The 17,971-nt window shown below is 46.9% G+C and overlaps 1 protein-coding gene across 1 annotated transcript; it reads left to right on the top strand.

Moving 5' to 3' along the window:
- Positions 1-16,308: 16,308 nt before the first annotated feature.
- LOC123058085 (lachrymatory-factor synthase) lies at positions 16,309-17,352 on the top strand. Its single transcript, XM_044480909.1, has one exon. The coding sequence runs from the start codon at positions 16,419-16,421 to the stop codon at positions 17,040-17,042; it is 624 nt and encodes a 207-aa protein (XP_044336844.1). The 5' UTR covers positions 16,309-16,418; the 3' UTR covers positions 17,043-17,352.
- The last annotated feature ends 619 nt before the right edge of the window (positions 17,353-17,971 follow it).

The raw sequence follows: 17,971 nt of genomic DNA on the forward strand, positions 1-17,971 counted from the left end.
CTTGGTGAACTTGTCGACTGCCACCAGTACATGCGTGAAGCCACTTCGTCCTGTTCTCAAAGGACCGACCATGTCCAATCCCCATACTGCGAAAGGCCAGACGAGTGGAATGGTCTTCAGAGCCGACGCAGGCTTGTGTGACATATTCGAGTAGAATTGACATCCCTCGCACTTATCCACTATCTCTTTTGCCATCTCATTCGCCTTTGGCCAGTAAAATCCGGCTCGGTATGCTTTGGCCACGATGGTCCGAGAGGACGCATGATGACCACAGGTCCCCGAGTGAATATCATTGAGGATGAGTCGACCTTCTTCTGGTGTTATGCACTTCTGACCAACTCCAGTCGCGCTTTCTCTGTATAATTGTCCTTTGATTACGGTAAAGGCCTTAGATCGACGGACGATCTGTCGAGCCTCTTCCTCATCCTCCGGGAGCTCTTTCCTCAGGATATATGCGACATACGGAATCGTCCAGTCGGGAATGACCACCAAAACCTCCATGATCAAGTCGACCACCGCTGGGACTTCAACTTTAGTCGGATCTGTGGCACTCTTGGGCTGTGGAGTTTCTTCGGTGAAAGGATCTTCTTTGACTGACGGAGTGTGTATATGCTCCAAGAACACACCACTCGGGATGGCTTCTCTCTTGGAACCTATCTTTGCTAGATCATCAGCTGCTTGATTTTTCAGTCGGGGTATATGATGGAGCTCCAACCCCTCGAACTTCTTTTCCAGCTTCCTCACTGCACTGCAGTATCCAGTCATGGCTGGGTTTCTCACGTCCCACTCTTTCATCACCTGATTGACCACTAAATCCGAGTCGCCATAGACCATCAGGCGACGGACGCCGAGTGAAATGGCCATGCGCAACCCATATAAGAGGGCTTCATATTCTGCCTCATTGTTGGAGGAATCAAAGTGAATCTGGAGCACATATCTGAGCTTATCTCCTCTGGGGGAAACCAGGACAACCCCAGCACCGGAACCATTCAACATCTTAGAGCCATCAAAAAACATGGTCCAATGCTCCGAGTGAACTTCAGTCGGCTGCTGCTGTTCAATCCACTCGGCAAGGAAATCTGCTATTGCCTGGGACTTAATGGCTTTCTTTGCCTCAAACTTGATATCAAGGGGAAGAAGTTCAATCGCCCATTTGGCCACTCGACCAGTTGCATCTCTGTTGTGCAAAATCTCTGATAGTGGAGCGTCGCTGACGACTGTGATGGAATGATCAGAGAAATAATAAGCAACCTTCTTTGTGGTCATGTATATTCCATACACAAGCTTCTGATAATGAGGATATCTCTGCTTGGATGGAGTCAAGACTTCGGACAAATAATACACTGGGCGCTGAACTTTGAAAGCTTTTCCTTCTTCTTCCCGCTCGACCGTTAGCACAGTACTGACGACTTGTCCTGTGGCTGCGATATAGAGCAACAGAGGCTCTTTGCTGATTGGAGCAGCAAGCACCGGCTGGGTGGAGAGCAGAGCTTTTAGCTCGGCAAATGCTGCATCAGCTTCTGGAGTCCACTCGAACTTGTCTGTCTTCTTCATCAGTCGGTAAAGAGGTAATGCCTTTTCACCGAGTCGTGAGATGAATCGACTTAATGCGGCCAAGCATCCAGTAAGCTTCTGAACATCATGCATTCGCACAGGGCGTTTCATTCGGAGAATAGTGCCAATCTTCTCTGGGTTAGCGTCGATTTCCCGTTCGGAAACGAGAAAACCGAGTAACTTGCCACCAGGAACTCCAAATGTGCACTTTGATGGATTGAGCTTGATATCATACCTTCTGAGGTTGGCAAATGTTTCGGCGAGGTCAGCGAGCAGGTCGGAACCTTTCCGCGACTTGACAATGATATCATCCATATAAGCTTCCACATTCCGACTGATTTGAGTGAGTAGACACTTCTGAATCATTCGCATAAATGTGGCTCCGGCATTCTTGAGGCCGAACGGCATGGTGATATAGCAGAAGCACCCGAATGGAGTGATGAAAGCTGTTTTTACCTCGTCGGGCCCGTACAGACGGATCTGGTGGTACCCGGAGTAGGCATCTAAAAAAGATAACCTCTCACATCCCGCGGTCGAGTCAACAATTCGATCTATGCGAGGGAGAGGAAAATGATCTTTCGGGCAGGCCCGGTTGATGTGCTTGAAATCAATGCACATTCGGAGCGACTTGTCCTTCTTAGGAACCATGACGACATTAGCGAGCCACTCGGAGTGGTATATCTCTCAGATAAATCCTGCCGCCAACAGTCGAGCCACTTCTTCACCAATGGCTTTTCTCTTCTGGACGGCGGACCGCCGAAGATGCTCTTTGACTGGTTTTGCAGATGAGTCGACTCTTAGGCGATGCTCAGCCAGTCCCCTGGGAACACCTGGCATGTCAGCGGGCTTCCATGCAAAAATGTCCCAGTTCTCATGGAGGAACTGGATGAGCGCTTCTTCCTATTTTGGGTCGAGTGTCGTGGAGATGCGGGTCGGAGCTGCTTCGGGGTCGGTCGGGTGAATGTGAACAGGCTTCGTCTCACCGGACGACTGGAATGCAGACTCTGTGGCGGGCTTCTTGGATCGCAGCAAGTCACTCGGATCTGCGTTTTGCTTGTATTCTTCGAACTCGACTGCCGTCATCTAAGAATCGGCAATCTTGGAGCCCTTCTGAAAGCACTCTTCTGCCTTTTTCCTATCACCGGTGACAGTGATCACTCCTTTGGGACTGGGCATCTTCAATTTGAGGTATACGTAGCATGGTCGAGCCATGAACCGCGCGTAAGCTGGTCTCCCCAAAATGGCATGATATGCACTTTGAAAATCCACGACCTCAAACGTCAACTTTTCTTTGCAAAAATGCTTTGAATCGCCAAACACCACGTCCAAAGCTATCTGGCCGAGTGACTCGGCCTTCTTCCCTGGTATAACTCCATGAAAGCTCATGTTACTAGTGCTCAGTCGGGACATCGGAATGCCCATACCTTTCAATGTGTCTGCATACAATAAGTTCAGCCCACTTCCACCATCCATCAGCACCTTTGTCAGTCGAGTGCCTTCGACAACTGGATCGACCACCAAAGCTTGCCTCCCAGGGGTGGCAATATGAGTCGGGTGATCAGATTGGTCGAATGTGATGGGTGTTTGAGACCACTTCAGATAATTTGCTTTTGCGGGGGCAACCATGTTCACCTCTCGGTTAATCACTTTCAGTCGACTTCTGCTTTCCACATCTGCAAAGATCATCAGAGTGGAGTTGATATGCGGATATCCTTCCTCACTGTCCTCCTTGTCTTCGGCCTTGTCTGACTCCTTCTCCTTGTCCTTAGATTGTTTTCCCTGAAACTGCTGGATCAGGAGTCGACATTGGCGAGTGGTGTGCTTCGGGTAAATGATATTCCACTCTTCGTCTTTCTTCGTGTGGATGTGACATGGCATATCCATCACGTCGTTCCCTTCTTTATCCTTTACCTTCTTGGGGTTCCAGGATCCTTTTGGTTTCCCCTTAAACTTTCCTTGAGTCACGGCCAGAGCCTCTCCAGGAGCTGCCGGTTCAGCCTTCCGCTTCTGTTTCCGACTGGTGTTTCCTTTTTCCGACTGACTCGGCTTGTGCTTGCCGCTTCGGAGTCGGTCTTCTTCTTCGCCGTTGGCGTACTTGGTAGCAATCTCCATCATCCGACTCAAGGTCATGTCACCGGTTCGACCAAACTTCAAACTCAGTTCTCTGTTCTTGACACCATCTTTGAAGGCGCAGACTGCCTGATGATTAGACACATTCTCCACAGTGTGGTGCAAAGTGATCCACCTCTGAATATACTCTCTGAGAGTCTCATTAGTTTTCTGCACGCAGACTTGCAACTCTGTCAATCCAGCTGGTCACTTGCAAGTTCCTTCAAACGTCCTGACGAACACTCGGGACAGATCTTCCCAAGTGTAAATGCTGCTAGGAGGTAATTGAGTCAACCATGCCCTGGCAGAACCTTCCAACATGAGGGGCAAATGCTTCATGGCCACCTCGTCATTCCCACCACCAATCTGAACTGCCACTCGGTAGTCTTCAAGCCAAGTTTCAGGCTTAGACTCACCAGTGAACCTGCTGACTCCTGATGCCAACCTGAAATTGGGAGGGATAACTGCGGCTCTGATAGCTCTGCTGAAACATTCAGGACCAGAAACATGCACTCGACTGCTTGTGGGTACATCTCTGTCGAGTCCACCTCGATGGGCTCTGTTCCGGTCAACCAACCCTTGCACGATAATGGATCGCGCGTCGAAGCCTGGTTCTCTGGGGTCGACTGGAACCCTGCGCCCTGTACTGTACTGACGCCTATCATCTGGCTGCCGAGGAGCGTAAGACCCACCCCTCGGAGGGGAATAGGGCACTCGACGCCTATCATCTAGGTCGAGTCTGTCGCTATATTGATCTCGCCGATTCTCGCGCCCTTCGCGCCGCGGAGGCGATCTGGGGCTGTGCGCCGACTGAACCGTATTCACAGTGACGGATCGACTGTGAATTCTGTTGCGCGACTGAGACACGGCTGAATTCTGATCTCCTGCTGCCCGGAGTAGATCCCTGATCTGCAACAAACCTCTGCCAGCTTCCGACTGCGAAGGCTGGATGGACTCTGCTATACGGGTCGCAGCTGCTAAATTCTGAATTGGGGTTCGATATACCTGAGTCGGCGGGAAGAGTTGACCTCGACTGGTGTCGGGAACTCGTTGCCGCGCGCGCTCGTCGAGTGCTCGCTGAAGGTTCTCCAGTCGAGTGCGCTCGGCCAAATTGACCAGACGCGCCTCCTCCAAGGCACGAGCCTCGGGGGTTTCTCCTGCGATGGGAATACGCAGGGGATCCTCGTTCCTGCGGCGAAGTTCCTCTCTTTGCAGAGAGTCGAGTGGTTCGGGCTGGTACTCTTCGTAGCCTCGTGTAGGGTCGCCGCCGTCACCTGCTCCACCACCACGGGCGAAGCCAGGAGGACTGTGGGGCCCGTCGACCATCAAGATTTCCGCCGCTGGATCACTGCTACCGCACTCGGATGCAGTCTCTACGGAGCCAGTCGACTGATCGAACAAGCCGTAGAGAGGTTCGTCGGGCTCGATTGCCGCAACTTGGGTGGTGACCGATTGGCGAGCCACCGCGTGCCTCACCCATCGCTGAAGCCTCGACCGGCCTGAGCGCTTGCGCTGGCGGGAGACCGGGAGGGTGGACGACAAAGGAGCCGACCGATACTGGGTCGACGGTTGCCGCAGCAGAACGCCACGGACACATGCGCGAAAATGCGTCGCACCGCGGACGGGGAGCGCATCCACGTCGAGTGGGGCCTCCTGGAGCCATGCGGAGTCGTCGGCGATGAAGGTGAGAGTGCCGAGACGGATCTCTTGACCCTCGACCAAAACTCCAGCAGACACCATGATGAAAGTACTCGGAAGAATCGCAACTTCTCCACAAAATCGCTAAAACACCTGCCCCACGGTGGGCGCCAACTGTCGTGGTTCTAAGCCTGACAGTAGAGTGGGGGTAGGTATTGAGAGGCAAGGTCCTAGCTATGGAGAGGTTGTAAGCACAAAGGATGTACGAGTTCAGGCCCTTCTCGGAGGAAGTAACAGCCCTACGTCTCGGAGCCCGGAGGCGGTCGAGTGGATTATGAGTATATGAGTTACAAGGTGCCGAACCCCTCTGCCTGTGGAGGGGGGTGGCTTATATAGAGTGCGCCAGGACCCCAGCCAGCCCACGTAGGAGAGGGTTTAAGGTGAGTTAAGTCTGGGGCGTTACTGGTAACGCCCCACATAAAGTGCCTTTACTATCATAAAGTCTACTTGATTACAGGCCGTTGCAGTGCAGAGTGCCTCTTGACCTTCTGGTGGTCGAGTGAGTCTTCGTGGTCGAGTCCTTCAAGTCAGTCGAGTGTGTCCCTCGTTGGTCGACTAGAAGGCGACTTCTTCTAAGGGTGTCCTTGGGTAAGGTACTTAGATCAGGTCCATGACCCTACCCTAGGTACATAACCCCATTACCGGGTACGCCAACGGCGGGTCGTTGCCGCCCTCGAGGTACGTCAGCACGCCCTCGAGTGTGCGGCCGGGGACGCCCCACCACAGGTGGCGCCCCTCGCTGTTCTGCCGGCCGCCGACCACCGGCGCGCCTTTGGTGGACGCCAAGCGTTGCTGCTGGCGGCGCTCGAAATACGCCGCCCAAGTCGCGTGGTTGTCGGCGGCGTACGGGGGGAGGGAGAGTTGGGCATCGGTGAGGGAGGCGCGCACGACCTCGACTTCCTCGGTGAAGTACTTCGGCTTCGCCACGGCGTCGGGCAATGGGGGAATGGGCACTCCCCCGGCGCTGAGCCTCCACCCCGTCGGCCCGACGCGCATGTCCGGCGGCGCTGGGATGTTCGCCTGGAACAGGAGGCAGGACTCCTGTTCGCGGAGCGAACGGCGGCCGAAGCCGTTGGCCGCCACCTCGTCTCCTGGGTAGCGTTCCGCCATGGCGACGGGCTCGGGAGAGGTAGAGAGATAGAGGGAGGGGCTGGGCGGCGGCGCTCGGGAGAGGTAGGGAGAGGGAGGAGCTGGGCGGCGGCGAGGGGCGGGGCTGGTGTGGGCACAGGCGAGTGCAGGCCACCGGCTATATAGCCGCGCCGCACCCGTGTGTACGCGTGCGAGGAAGGGGAGGCGTCGGCGCATCGTCCCGTGACGCGCCGCCCGTGAGGAATCAATGGCAAGGCTGACCGGCGGCAGCCTTGCCATTGATTCCCCGCGGGAACCGAGGCCGTTGGGGGAAGACGAGGCGCCGTGTCGCTGACGCGGCGGGCCCGCAGCTGTTTCGCGCCAAAACAGTTCGTCCCGGCGCCCCCGGGCGCCCCCCAGCGCGCCGGGTTCGGCCTGGGTCCGCCGGTGCTGTTTTCGGCCCAGGGCGGCGAAAATCGGGCTCCTGGGGGTGCGACTGGGCCGTTTTTTTAGCGCTGACGCGAAAAAATCGCCTGGGGAGGCCTTCCTGGGAGCGCGGCTGGAGATGCCCTAACTTCAGCCTTTAATTTTTTTTTGAGAAATCGGCAGGAGCACTGCCTTTTCATATAAGAAGGAGAATAAAGTTTATGTACAAGAGAGTTCCAGTTTTCTGAGAGAAACCAGTCAAAAACTCCTAGGAACTAATCAACCGATACCGGCTGCCACCTGTGCTTGGCCAAAGGCCAAAGTCCTTTGCTTGATGTCATTGAAGGCAATAGCTGCTACCTCTAGGTGCGTGAGGCGAGTTTTATTGAAGATGCGTCGGTTTCGCTTCTTCGAATGTTCCAGATGGTGTAAAGGAAGTGGCCGCTCCGCCTTCTTCCGTCGTCCTTGGGCAAATTGGTGGTGAACGAATCCCACCAGTCCGAAATCCCCATCGAAGGGGGCAACGTGGGCGTGGCCCCAGAATCCTCTCCCGTCCACACCTGGACGTAAGACCAAACTGCGGCGGCAAACGGGTAGTCCTTGCAGAGATGAGTGGCACTGCTCACTTCAGCCTTTAATTAGCTTCTTCATGGAGTGGAGTACATGTTCAAGGAGACGGTATGACTTTCTACAAAGGTCCATGGAGCACACGATGTTGAAGGTATTGTGGATACCCTGGGTGGTTGTGTTGGTGTGTTTTGTTCAAGTGCAAGCCGCCGTTCGTTTTTTGCGTTGCATGGGATGTGCAACTTTGAGACTGCACTTTGGTGTGTGACGATGATGTAGTAGATGTAGTACTGGAAGCTGCTTTACTCTACAAGAAACAAGACTACTCCGATACCGAGAAGTTTTGTACTACTTCCTTTATATATATATATATATATATATATATAGTGCCTAAGACTATTCATAGTGGAAGTATCATAGGTAGTAACATCACACATATTTAGATAAATTAGATGATGTGGCAAACAATAAATAAAGAAAGAGAAGGAAGTAGTAACATATTTAGTGACTAGTAGTACTAGAAGAACGCCCGTGCGTTGCAACGGGGCCACATTAACTTTAAGAGTTCAATATTACGACATTGGCGACCTTTTTTATCATCAAATCCTCACACACACACAGACACACACTCTCCCTCCGTCTTCCTCACTCTCTATCCCCCTCTCCCTCTCTCTCTAACACACACATATCCATCTTATTGGGTACGGGACCATAATCCATCTATTTCACACATACACGCTAGTGCATAACAATATGGATTATGTGTATTATATTTGCCACCAGAACTGAGGAAATTAATTTCATGTAAATCGACCAGCCACAGCTTCAAGAATACGCGGACGAGGTGGCTCGGGTCGGCGTTGGCGCCGTCCAGCGCGGGCCACGGGCCCGCTTCCAAGTGCACGTGCAATGCATGTCTTCACAAATATTATAACCCGATGTGAGAAATCACATGCATAGAAAAGACATTCTGATAGCAATCCAAATACCATACTCAATTGAATACCTAACCTGGACAATACTCTTATTTCTATGCGCCAAAAAAAATGAAATAGCAAAGCTAAGTATACCTACATACGCTCAGATTATATATAAGAATCTTGCGTGAACAATTGCAACAAAGCAATAAGCAGCGATAAATTTAAATAAAAAAATCCATTAACTATGCATGCAACAGGCTTGTTACAACATAGAGAGATAGGAAAATGTCATCTCCAGTAATGTAGCGCAAAGGAGTGGAACGAAGCATGAATGAGCGGTTGTCTGTTTTTCTCCATGTACATGGATCAGCAGTAGAGGCCAAGTATATAAGTACTTGACCGAACTCCACACTCCACTCTTCGTGTACGGAGAGCCATGTCACCTTCTCGCCGCTGCAGCATGGGAGGACGGCTGGTTCACGTGACCCTCCAGCTGGGGGATCCATGGTGGCTGACCGTCGAGCTCGAGGCAGAGAAGTTGAGGGCAGTAGTGGCGAGATCCATGCCGGCCAACCGGGCGAAGAGGAGGTCGTCGGGGAGGGACACATCGGCAAGATCCGGTCACCACGCGACCTGAAGAGCAATAGTGATCTCCACAAGCTGTAGGCCGACGGCGTGCTCCATCCCCTGCGATGGGGTGACCATGGCGGTGGCCACAACTCCTCATGCTCGCCTCGATCTTGGCGACACACCCTGAGTGTAGGAGGCAGCAACGACCTCGACGAAATCATGGCCTCCATCCCGGAACGCAATCATGTCGCTCTAAATAAATGGATTCAATCATGTGACTCTAATTACTTCGGATTGTTATGTGCACACTAAGCGGGGTGCAGTTAGGAAAGAAAATGTTCTCTAATTAAAGTGATTGAGTGATTTAAGGTAAGGTTAATTAATTTAGATTTGATTTTTAGTGATTGTTAGTAAAGTACGATGCGTCTTTAAAATCTTTTATTTGTTTCCTTAAAATATATTATTTGTTTCCTAAAGAAATTTGCAATAATGGAAGATATCGGTTGATTTGAATAAGTTAGTAAATTTAAATCCGTGATTGCGTGCACGTTTGGAAAGTGCTGATCTCCACAAGCTGTAGGCCGACGGCGTGCTCAATCCCCTGCGATGAGGTGACCATGGCGGTGGCCACAGCTCCTCATGCTCGCCTCGATCTCGGCGACACACCCTGAGTGTAGGAGGCAGCAACGACCTCGACAAAATCATTGTCTCCATCCCGGAACGCAATCATGTCGCTCTAAATAAATGGATTCAATCATGTGACTCTAATTACTTCGGATTGTTATGTGCACATTAAGCGAGGTGCAGTTAGGAAAGAAAATATTTTCTAATTAAAGTGATTGAGTGATTTAAGGTAAGGTTAATTAATTTAGATTTGATTTTTAGTGATTATTAGTAAAGTATGATGTGTCTTTAAAATCTTTTATTTGTTTCCTTAAAATCTATTATTTGTTTCCTAAAGAAATTTGCAATAATGGAAGGTATCGGTTGATTTGGATAAGTTAGTAAATTTAGATCCGTGATTGTGTGTACGTTTGGAAAGTCCTGATTTGCAAGGAAAGAGCTGAGGGGTAAAAAACCGGTGAATAAGAAACCATCATCGAAAAAAAATCTACGACGGTTAACCTACGGAAAAAAACCGGACGAAAATGGTGGGACGAAAAAAATCTGGAAGCGAGACTACCAACTGCTCCATTAGGAGTAGAGATGAGTAACATCACACATATTAAGGCAAGATGTGTCTATAGCCTAATAAATAAAGTGTTGCATGTTATCACACATATGTTACTTCCCACTATAGAGCTAGTAACATAGACTAGTAACATGACCATGTTATTAGTCTATGTTACTATTCATTGTGGCTAGTCTAATGTTTTTTCAAAGCTAACTTTGATCACATGCAAGTTACACAAATTACAACGTCAAATTCGTAGGGGAATGAAGGTACTACTACAACGATATTGAGAAGTTTTGAACCCGGGACGGATTTGCATGCAGATTAAGCGAAAATGGGAAGTCACGAATGAATGCGCCCGGTCCAGCTCAATGGCGCAATCAATAAGCGGAGATCGCTGCCGGCGACATCAATTCGCGCATCTGCCGAGCTGGTTGGATGGATGGATGGACCAATCTGCGGATCAGGCGACACCGCCCCCGCTACCTACCACCGACCGCGTACGGTTCCCAAATCCCAGTCCCATCCACCGTCTCATCTATTCTGTGCATCCATCTCCAATCTCAGCGAAACACCGTGGAGTGCTACTACAACGCAGTTACTCCTACACATGGGGTGCAGAATTCAGAAAGCCGTTCGGCGGGCAATCATCGGTTCGGCCTTAGGAATAGTACTACCTCCGTCTAGGTGAATAAATCATTCGCGTAGTTCTAGATCATTGATTTGAGAAATTAAATATGTATTATATGTCATGAAAAGTATATCACTATATTTCTACACGGATGTAGTTTCTAAATATATATTTTTATCACATATAATACATATTTAGATAGTTAAATCGTCAACCTAAAACTACGCGAATGACTTATTCACCGAGACGGAAGTAGTAGTAGACATAGGCCAGGATAGTGGTGAACACATCCTTCGTTTAAGTCCTTGCAACAAGGACAAAAGAAAAAGAAAAAATAAGAGTGACTACGGGTCGATCGACTCCAAGCTCGTTTCAGTCGAGCCTGCTGCCGGGCGACGACCTCATGTGATGAGCAACCATCTGCATTAATTCCTATTTAGTCTTGCCCCTACGTATATACTATTTCTACATGGTTTTGGGTAAATTTATATGAGCTCTCAGGTGCCCGTGAATTTTATATCAATATTAAAATCAAAAAATACCAAAAAAAGTAAAATAACCTGGAGTTTGGTGGATCCAACCTGGTCGACCATTCTACTCGCGCGTGAAGTTTCGTGAGGAAATGGCATTTTCGCGAACAAAAAATACAGTTTGACCTACGATCCATTCAAACATTTTTTTATTTAGTTGAATATTTTTTTACTGTGAATACCACTGATTTCATTTCTTCACGAAACTTCACACGGGTGTAAAATGGTCGACCAGGTTTCATACCCCAAAATTCCAGCTTTTTTTATTTTCCTGGCTCTTCTTAAATTTTATAATTCATGTAGGGTTCACGCGCACGCAAGAGCTCCAAATTCGTGTCCCACAGTTCTGCCCTTACACTAGTACTCCTACATAGTCCCGCCACTACATAGTAATTTATAGAAGCACATCTTCATATGTGCTAGCTTGGCATGTTAGTTGGCTAGCTACCTGAATGCGTGACCGCACGCGCTAGCGACTCTGGTCTCGTTGGTAAGAAACATCGCCTTGGTCGGGAGTATTTCTCTAAATGCTACACCTATATGGATATTGCTTCCAATCTCCCGTTTCGTCAAAAACATAGCCCCGGTTGGGAGTGTTACTTGGAAAATGCCACAACTACATGGATACTTCTGATCTCCCTTCTAGTTGGTCAAAAGCATCGCCACGGTCGGCAACATTTCTCTAAATATACTACACCTACATGGATATTGCTACCGATGTCCTTTCTTGTTGATCAAAAACATCGCCACGGTCAGGGGTGTCTTTAAAAATGATATACCTACAATGATATTAACACTGCTCATCTTTATAGTGAGACATGGCTTTTTTCCAACCACACAACTCCCCTATTGCCTAAGTATTCTTAGAATACCACAAAAATATCGTGGTTTTAATTGCACCTTTTTATACTTCAAATTTTATAAATCAAATAATGAAAAAAATTGGACACACTTTATATGGAAATTGTGTTTTTATAATATGCAAGAATAAGCATATAATAGTGAGAGTTCCGCCAAAAAATATTCTAGTGGCATTGTTATTACCCTTAAATAAGAATGAAAACAAAATCAATAGCTAAAAAATCAAAATAATGAAGTTTTATAAGAAATAATGAATTAGTGGCAGTGAAATTATCCTTAAAGAAGAAAGAAAATGAAATACAAAATAAAATAAAATAAAGTACTATAAGGAATAATGAATTAGTGACATTGGTATTACCCTTAAAGAAGAAAGAAAAGGAAAGGAAACTAAAAAAATTAAAAAAAGGACTAGGTATGCTCCCGTTGCAACACACGACCTATTAGCTAGTACGTATATAATAGCGCGATTTTTTAAAAAGGGGAGTTTCCTAAGAAGGAATGAACTAGTGGCACTTATATTACCATCAAATACGAAAGAAAATGAAATAAAAAACTAAAACAAAAGCAAACTACTAAACTTTTCTAAGAAAGAATGAATTAGTGGCTTTGGTATTACCCTTTATTAAGAAAACAAAAAAGTAAAAAAAATCAAAATTATGAAGTTTTCTCATGAATAATGAATTAGTGGCATTGGTATCACCATTAAAGAAGAAATGAAAACTAAAATAAAAACAAAGTAATATTTTAAAAAGAATGAACTAGTGGCTTTGGTATTACCCTTTAAGAAGAGAGAAAATGAAATAAAAGCAAACAAAATCAGAATGTTGAAGTTTTCTAAGGAAGAATGAATTAGTGACATTGGTACTACCCTTTAAAAAGAAATAAAATGGAAAATTAAAACAAATAATGACAAAATATGCATGCAGTTTGATAGAAAAAATCTTTTTTTATAATATGCAAGAATAAGCATTGGTAGTACCCTGAATGAAGAAATAAAATGAAATGAAAAATAATAATAATAATAATGAAGTTTTCCGAGATGAATAAATTACTGGCATTAGTACTAGGCTTTAAGAAGAAGAAAAATAAAAAAATGTTGCACACAACTTTGCACTGAAATTGCACTTTTTATAGTATGCAAAAAATAATGATATAATAATGCAGTTTCTACATATATTTTATAATATATGTGTATACATTTACATTCACCCATCATCAAAAAATACCCACAAAGGAAACATAAATTAATTAATAAAGAAAAAAAGAATAAATACATAAAAACAGAAAAGATCAACCCAAATGATAACGCCCAGACGTGAGACACAAAGCAATTCCTCCCACACATTTTTTGATGGCAACTTCAGTTGTGTAGCATGACAACTTTCTGTTTGGATGGAAAGTTTCAGTTTTTTTTAGATTTGTTTTTTTGGATGGCAACGGTAGTGTAAAAAACGTGTGGGTGGTGTTACTACATGCCACACGTGTGGTAGTTATCGGGGTCCAAGAACAAAGGGATAGAGGGGAGGGCTACGTCGCACATGTAATCGTTTCAACGCGTTAAGGGATTGACTGAACTAAATATGCGGTTACTCTAAAACCCTAGCCCAAAACAATTGACATAACAACATAGAAAAAAAGGAGCATATATCTCAACACAGAAACCAACAACCAAAAAATTTGACTAGCCAAAAATCAATCTTTAGTCAAATTACATATAGCTATAGTGATGCCACAAATACCCATGCAAAAGAGAGAGAAAATGGCTGAAAATAAGAAAGCAAAAGCAAAAACACATACGAACATAAAGACATGCAATGTGTAACGAGCTTCAAGCACAATAAAAAATACCGTACCAATCTAAAGAAGACAAAACCAACATATAAGAGTTGTCCACATGGGTACTTTAGATGAGGATGCAGAGAGAAAATATGCTATGTCTACACCACATTTTTAACCACTTGATAGTATTTATCCATGTTTAGCTACGCAAGTCTTGGTGGTATTTATCCACCTTTACCTATGCAATCAATCGATGCCCATCATTGTGCCTTGTTAGACTCAAAAGGTTTCTAATGGATTGATGGCGAATGGAAGTTCAAGTGGTGTGCCTATATTCCTATAAGTGGGAAGTTTAGTTCTACATTACCAATCTTGAGAAGTCTAGGGCAACCCATAAGGGTTGTCCACATGAGTACTCTAGAAGGGAATGCAAAGAGAAGATATGATATGTGTGCTACATATGTGATCACTTGATAGCATTTATTCACTTTGAACTACACATGTTCTTTGCATATGTAGAATTATATTAATACTAGCATATGCACTATTCTCAACATATCTTGTGTCACCAACACTCCTATTCTAACTGTTGGATCTTTGTCTCCCTTCATAATGAGAAACCTAGAGAAAAAATAACCCATTGTCATTAAAGAAACCACACATGCTTTTTACGCGGAGTTGGTCCATATCACAAACTATATCTTTGGCACAATATACCAAGAAAACATGTCCTATGCTCCCCGGGTAGCTTTACCTTGCCAACTCACCCTTCTTAGATGTCTATATGTCAGGACGCGGATTTTGTCAGCACGGGCTCACATGGGCTCGAATGAACAGTAAAATAGTAAAAAATAGTTTTTTTAAAAACATGAGTTTTTTGACCAAACATAGATGCGTGTTTCACGTGCGTGCAAATTTTCGTGGTGGAATGACATTCGTGGAAGTTAGCTGCATGCAAATTTTCGTGATTGAATGCCATTCGTGGAAGTCACCCGCATCAATGTTTGTTGTATTTTTTAAAACTATTTTCATGGTTTTACTCTTCATCTAAGCTAACATAAGCTCATGCTCAGAAGAGGACTTACAAGCAAATTATCTCTTTCATATTCTTAGTTGGTGGCGTTACCGCTCCACATTCGAGCTTTGCTTCAAGGCTGCTCCGCCCTCCGGCTGACATTTTCCTCTAAGCTTGAGGTGCACTAGAATTAATTCCATGGATGATGACTCGCATCTAGAACTCCAACTCATCAGCCTCTGGCTTATTGATCCCTTAGTCTCAAGAAAGGAGGAGGGAAGCATTGTAGAACAACAAAGGAAATGGTTTTAGAGTAATGAAATAATACAATATACGTATTTGCTACTTCCTGAACGGCTAGAAATTGTTTTTCGGGTGAGCGGGGGAGGGCTAATTTTTTTAGCCCTTGTTGCCCTTGTTTCAATAGTTGAATCTATGTCTCCCTTCACAATGAGAAAACCTAGAGCAAAAATAACCCATTGTCATTATAGAAATCACAAATGCTTTTTACTTGGACTTGTGGAATATCACACACTATAAATGTGTCTGATGCATCCATGTAGCATTACGTTGTCAACTCGCCATTCTATATGTCAGCCTGCAGATTATCACTTTCATATTGTTAGTTGGCGGTGTTACCACTCCACATTCATGCTTGCTTCAAGCGTTGCTCCACCCACCGACCGACATTTTCCTCAAACTTGAGGAGCACTAGAATTAATTCTATGGATGGTGACTCGCACCTAGAATCCAACTCATCAGCCTATGGGTTATTGATCCCTTAGTTGCAAGGAAGGAGGAGGGAAGTATATTGTAGAACAACAAAGAAATTTGCTTCGAGGCACCCAAATAATAGATATATACAAAATGCAGGTTCGCTACTTCTGGAACGGCCGAGAAGTTGATTTTAATTTTGCGGAAAGGGCTATAAAATTGCAATTCAGTGGTGCATATCTTCGACTTGGAAATGAAAATGAAATTTTATTGATGATAGTCTTGATAAATCGACATACACTCATTTAGTTTCAGAGATTAAGTATCTACTTGTTGGTAGAGAGTTTGTTCCTTTAAAAATTTCTAGAGCTCAAAACGGAGTAGCAGATCGCCTGGTGAACTATGATAGAATAGAGTGTAGCACGGCTTGTTGGCTACAGGTTTGCCCACCTTATATCAATGAGATTTTGCCAGCTGACTGTAACTCTGCATCTATGAAATAAAACTCTTTATCCTCGCAAAATAAATAAATAATGGACACTGTCTAATCAAATAATCAAACCCCTATCCAAGTGAAAGGAAGTGCCCACCACACAAACATGGTCTCAGCCGTACAAGTGCACCTATCCCGGCCGGCCCGGGCTGCCTGAACCCAAAACCCCAAGCCGAGCGCGCGCTCATCTATAAATCGCGCTCGAACATCACAGCGAGGCATCATCATACGCCCACGCTCACCACTTGGCTCACTGTCGTACTCGGTACCCTACAGCGCCGAAAGAGCTGCCAAGGGGCTCCGTCGTCCATGGACGTGCCGACCGCCGGTGGAGCCGCCGCCGCCGCACCGCAGCGCAGGGCCTGGGAGTGGGAGGGCCGGGTGGTGTCCCCGGTGCCGGCGGCGACGGCGGACGAGGCGTGGGCGCTGCTGTCAGACTTCCTGGCGTTCCACAAGTGGCACCCGCGCGTGGCGGTGTGCCGCCTGGCGTCGGCGTCGCCCTCCGGCGCCGCGGCGGCGCCCGGGTGCGTGCGCTACTGCGAGGGCACCCCGCCGGGCGACGGGGCGCCCGCCGACTGGGCGCACGAGACGCTCCTGGAGCACGACCAGGCCCGCCGCTTCTTCCGCTACGAGATGAACGACAACAACATGGGGTTCGGCGCCTTCTTCGCCGCCTTCCGCGTCGTCCCCGCCGCCCACGCGGCCGGCGGGTGCGAGCTGCGGTGGGAGTTCGAGTGCGAGCCCGTGCGGGGCACGCCCAAGGAGGCGCTCGAGGCGCGGCTGCAGGCCGGGCTCGACGGCATGGCCGCGCGCGTGCACGAGCACCTCATGTCCGCGCGCGCTGCCGTCGCCGCAGCCGCGCCGGCCCCCGCCGTGGCCGCAGGGCTGGAGGCCGCCGACGAGCTCAAGCTCGACAACTCCATCGCGGCCTGAGCTCTGAGCAGTGAGCACTCGATGTACGCACACGGTTCCACGTCTGCGTGCACGTACCGACGACGCACGTACGGTTGGTTGTGATCTCGTCCCGTTTCTTTCTCGCGGTACTACGTACGTTGTCCGATGATATTTTCTCTTTGTTCTGTTCTGGCCCTTCTGGGCCTTTGTCGGTTTGCCGTTATGTATGTGCGGCTACGTACCGTTTACTACAGTACGGTAGTGCCCTTATATATACAGCTGTACCGGGAATAAATGTATGATATTACTCGTAATATATGCAAGTGATCAGTGCATGTGCAGTCTTTTACAATCTTATCACGTACTCACCCGGCTGCATGTGTTACATAACTTTCGAGCAAATTATAGGAGTATATTTTTACCTAGCACGTTACGTTAAAAGTAATCTTTCTATTCACTTTTGTATGTTGTTTTAGACGGCTGAAATTGAACTGTTTTAGATGATATTATAATAAATGTCTAAAACCTCTTATAAAAGTGAACGAAAGGAGTACTATAAATACTACTCCCTCCGTAAATTAATGTAAGAGTGTTTAGATTACTATTTTAGTGATCTAAACGCTTTTATATTAGTTTACAGAGGGAGTACTAGTCTACCTCGTTTCAATGTTTAGACTGCATCTCGATGTTTGTTGAGTGGGCTAGAGACGGCGTTTTTGTCAACTACAGAATGCCTATGATGGCTTTGTTTATCCCAAAATTTAGTGACTCGATCTTTCAGAGGTGCCCATAGGGTATAAGGTATACGTGTGTACCTGTTGATCAGGTAAGTGTACTGTGTTTTAGAAAAGAGTTAGGATCTTGTTGTTTAGCTCCTTGCTAACCTTGTACAGTGGACATGTTTTCCATACACAAAATATATAGTATGTTTAGGTTAAACCCGTCTAAAGAATTTTTAAAAAATACAG

Source organism: Triticum aestivum, chromosome 3A, assembly GCF_018294505.1.
Source record: "Triticum aestivum cultivar Chinese Spring chromosome 3A, IWGSC CS RefSeq v2.1, whole genome shotgun sequence".
Taxonomy (NCBI): domain Eukaryota; kingdom Viridiplantae; phylum Streptophyta; class Magnoliopsida; order Poales; family Poaceae; genus Triticum; species Triticum aestivum.

What these genes read in the sequence shown, in the direction of transcription:
- LOC123058085 (XM_044480909.1), top strand. Translation starts at nt 16,419, where the DNA reads ATGGACGTGCCGACCGCCGGTGGAGCCGCCGCCGCCGCACCGCAGCGC.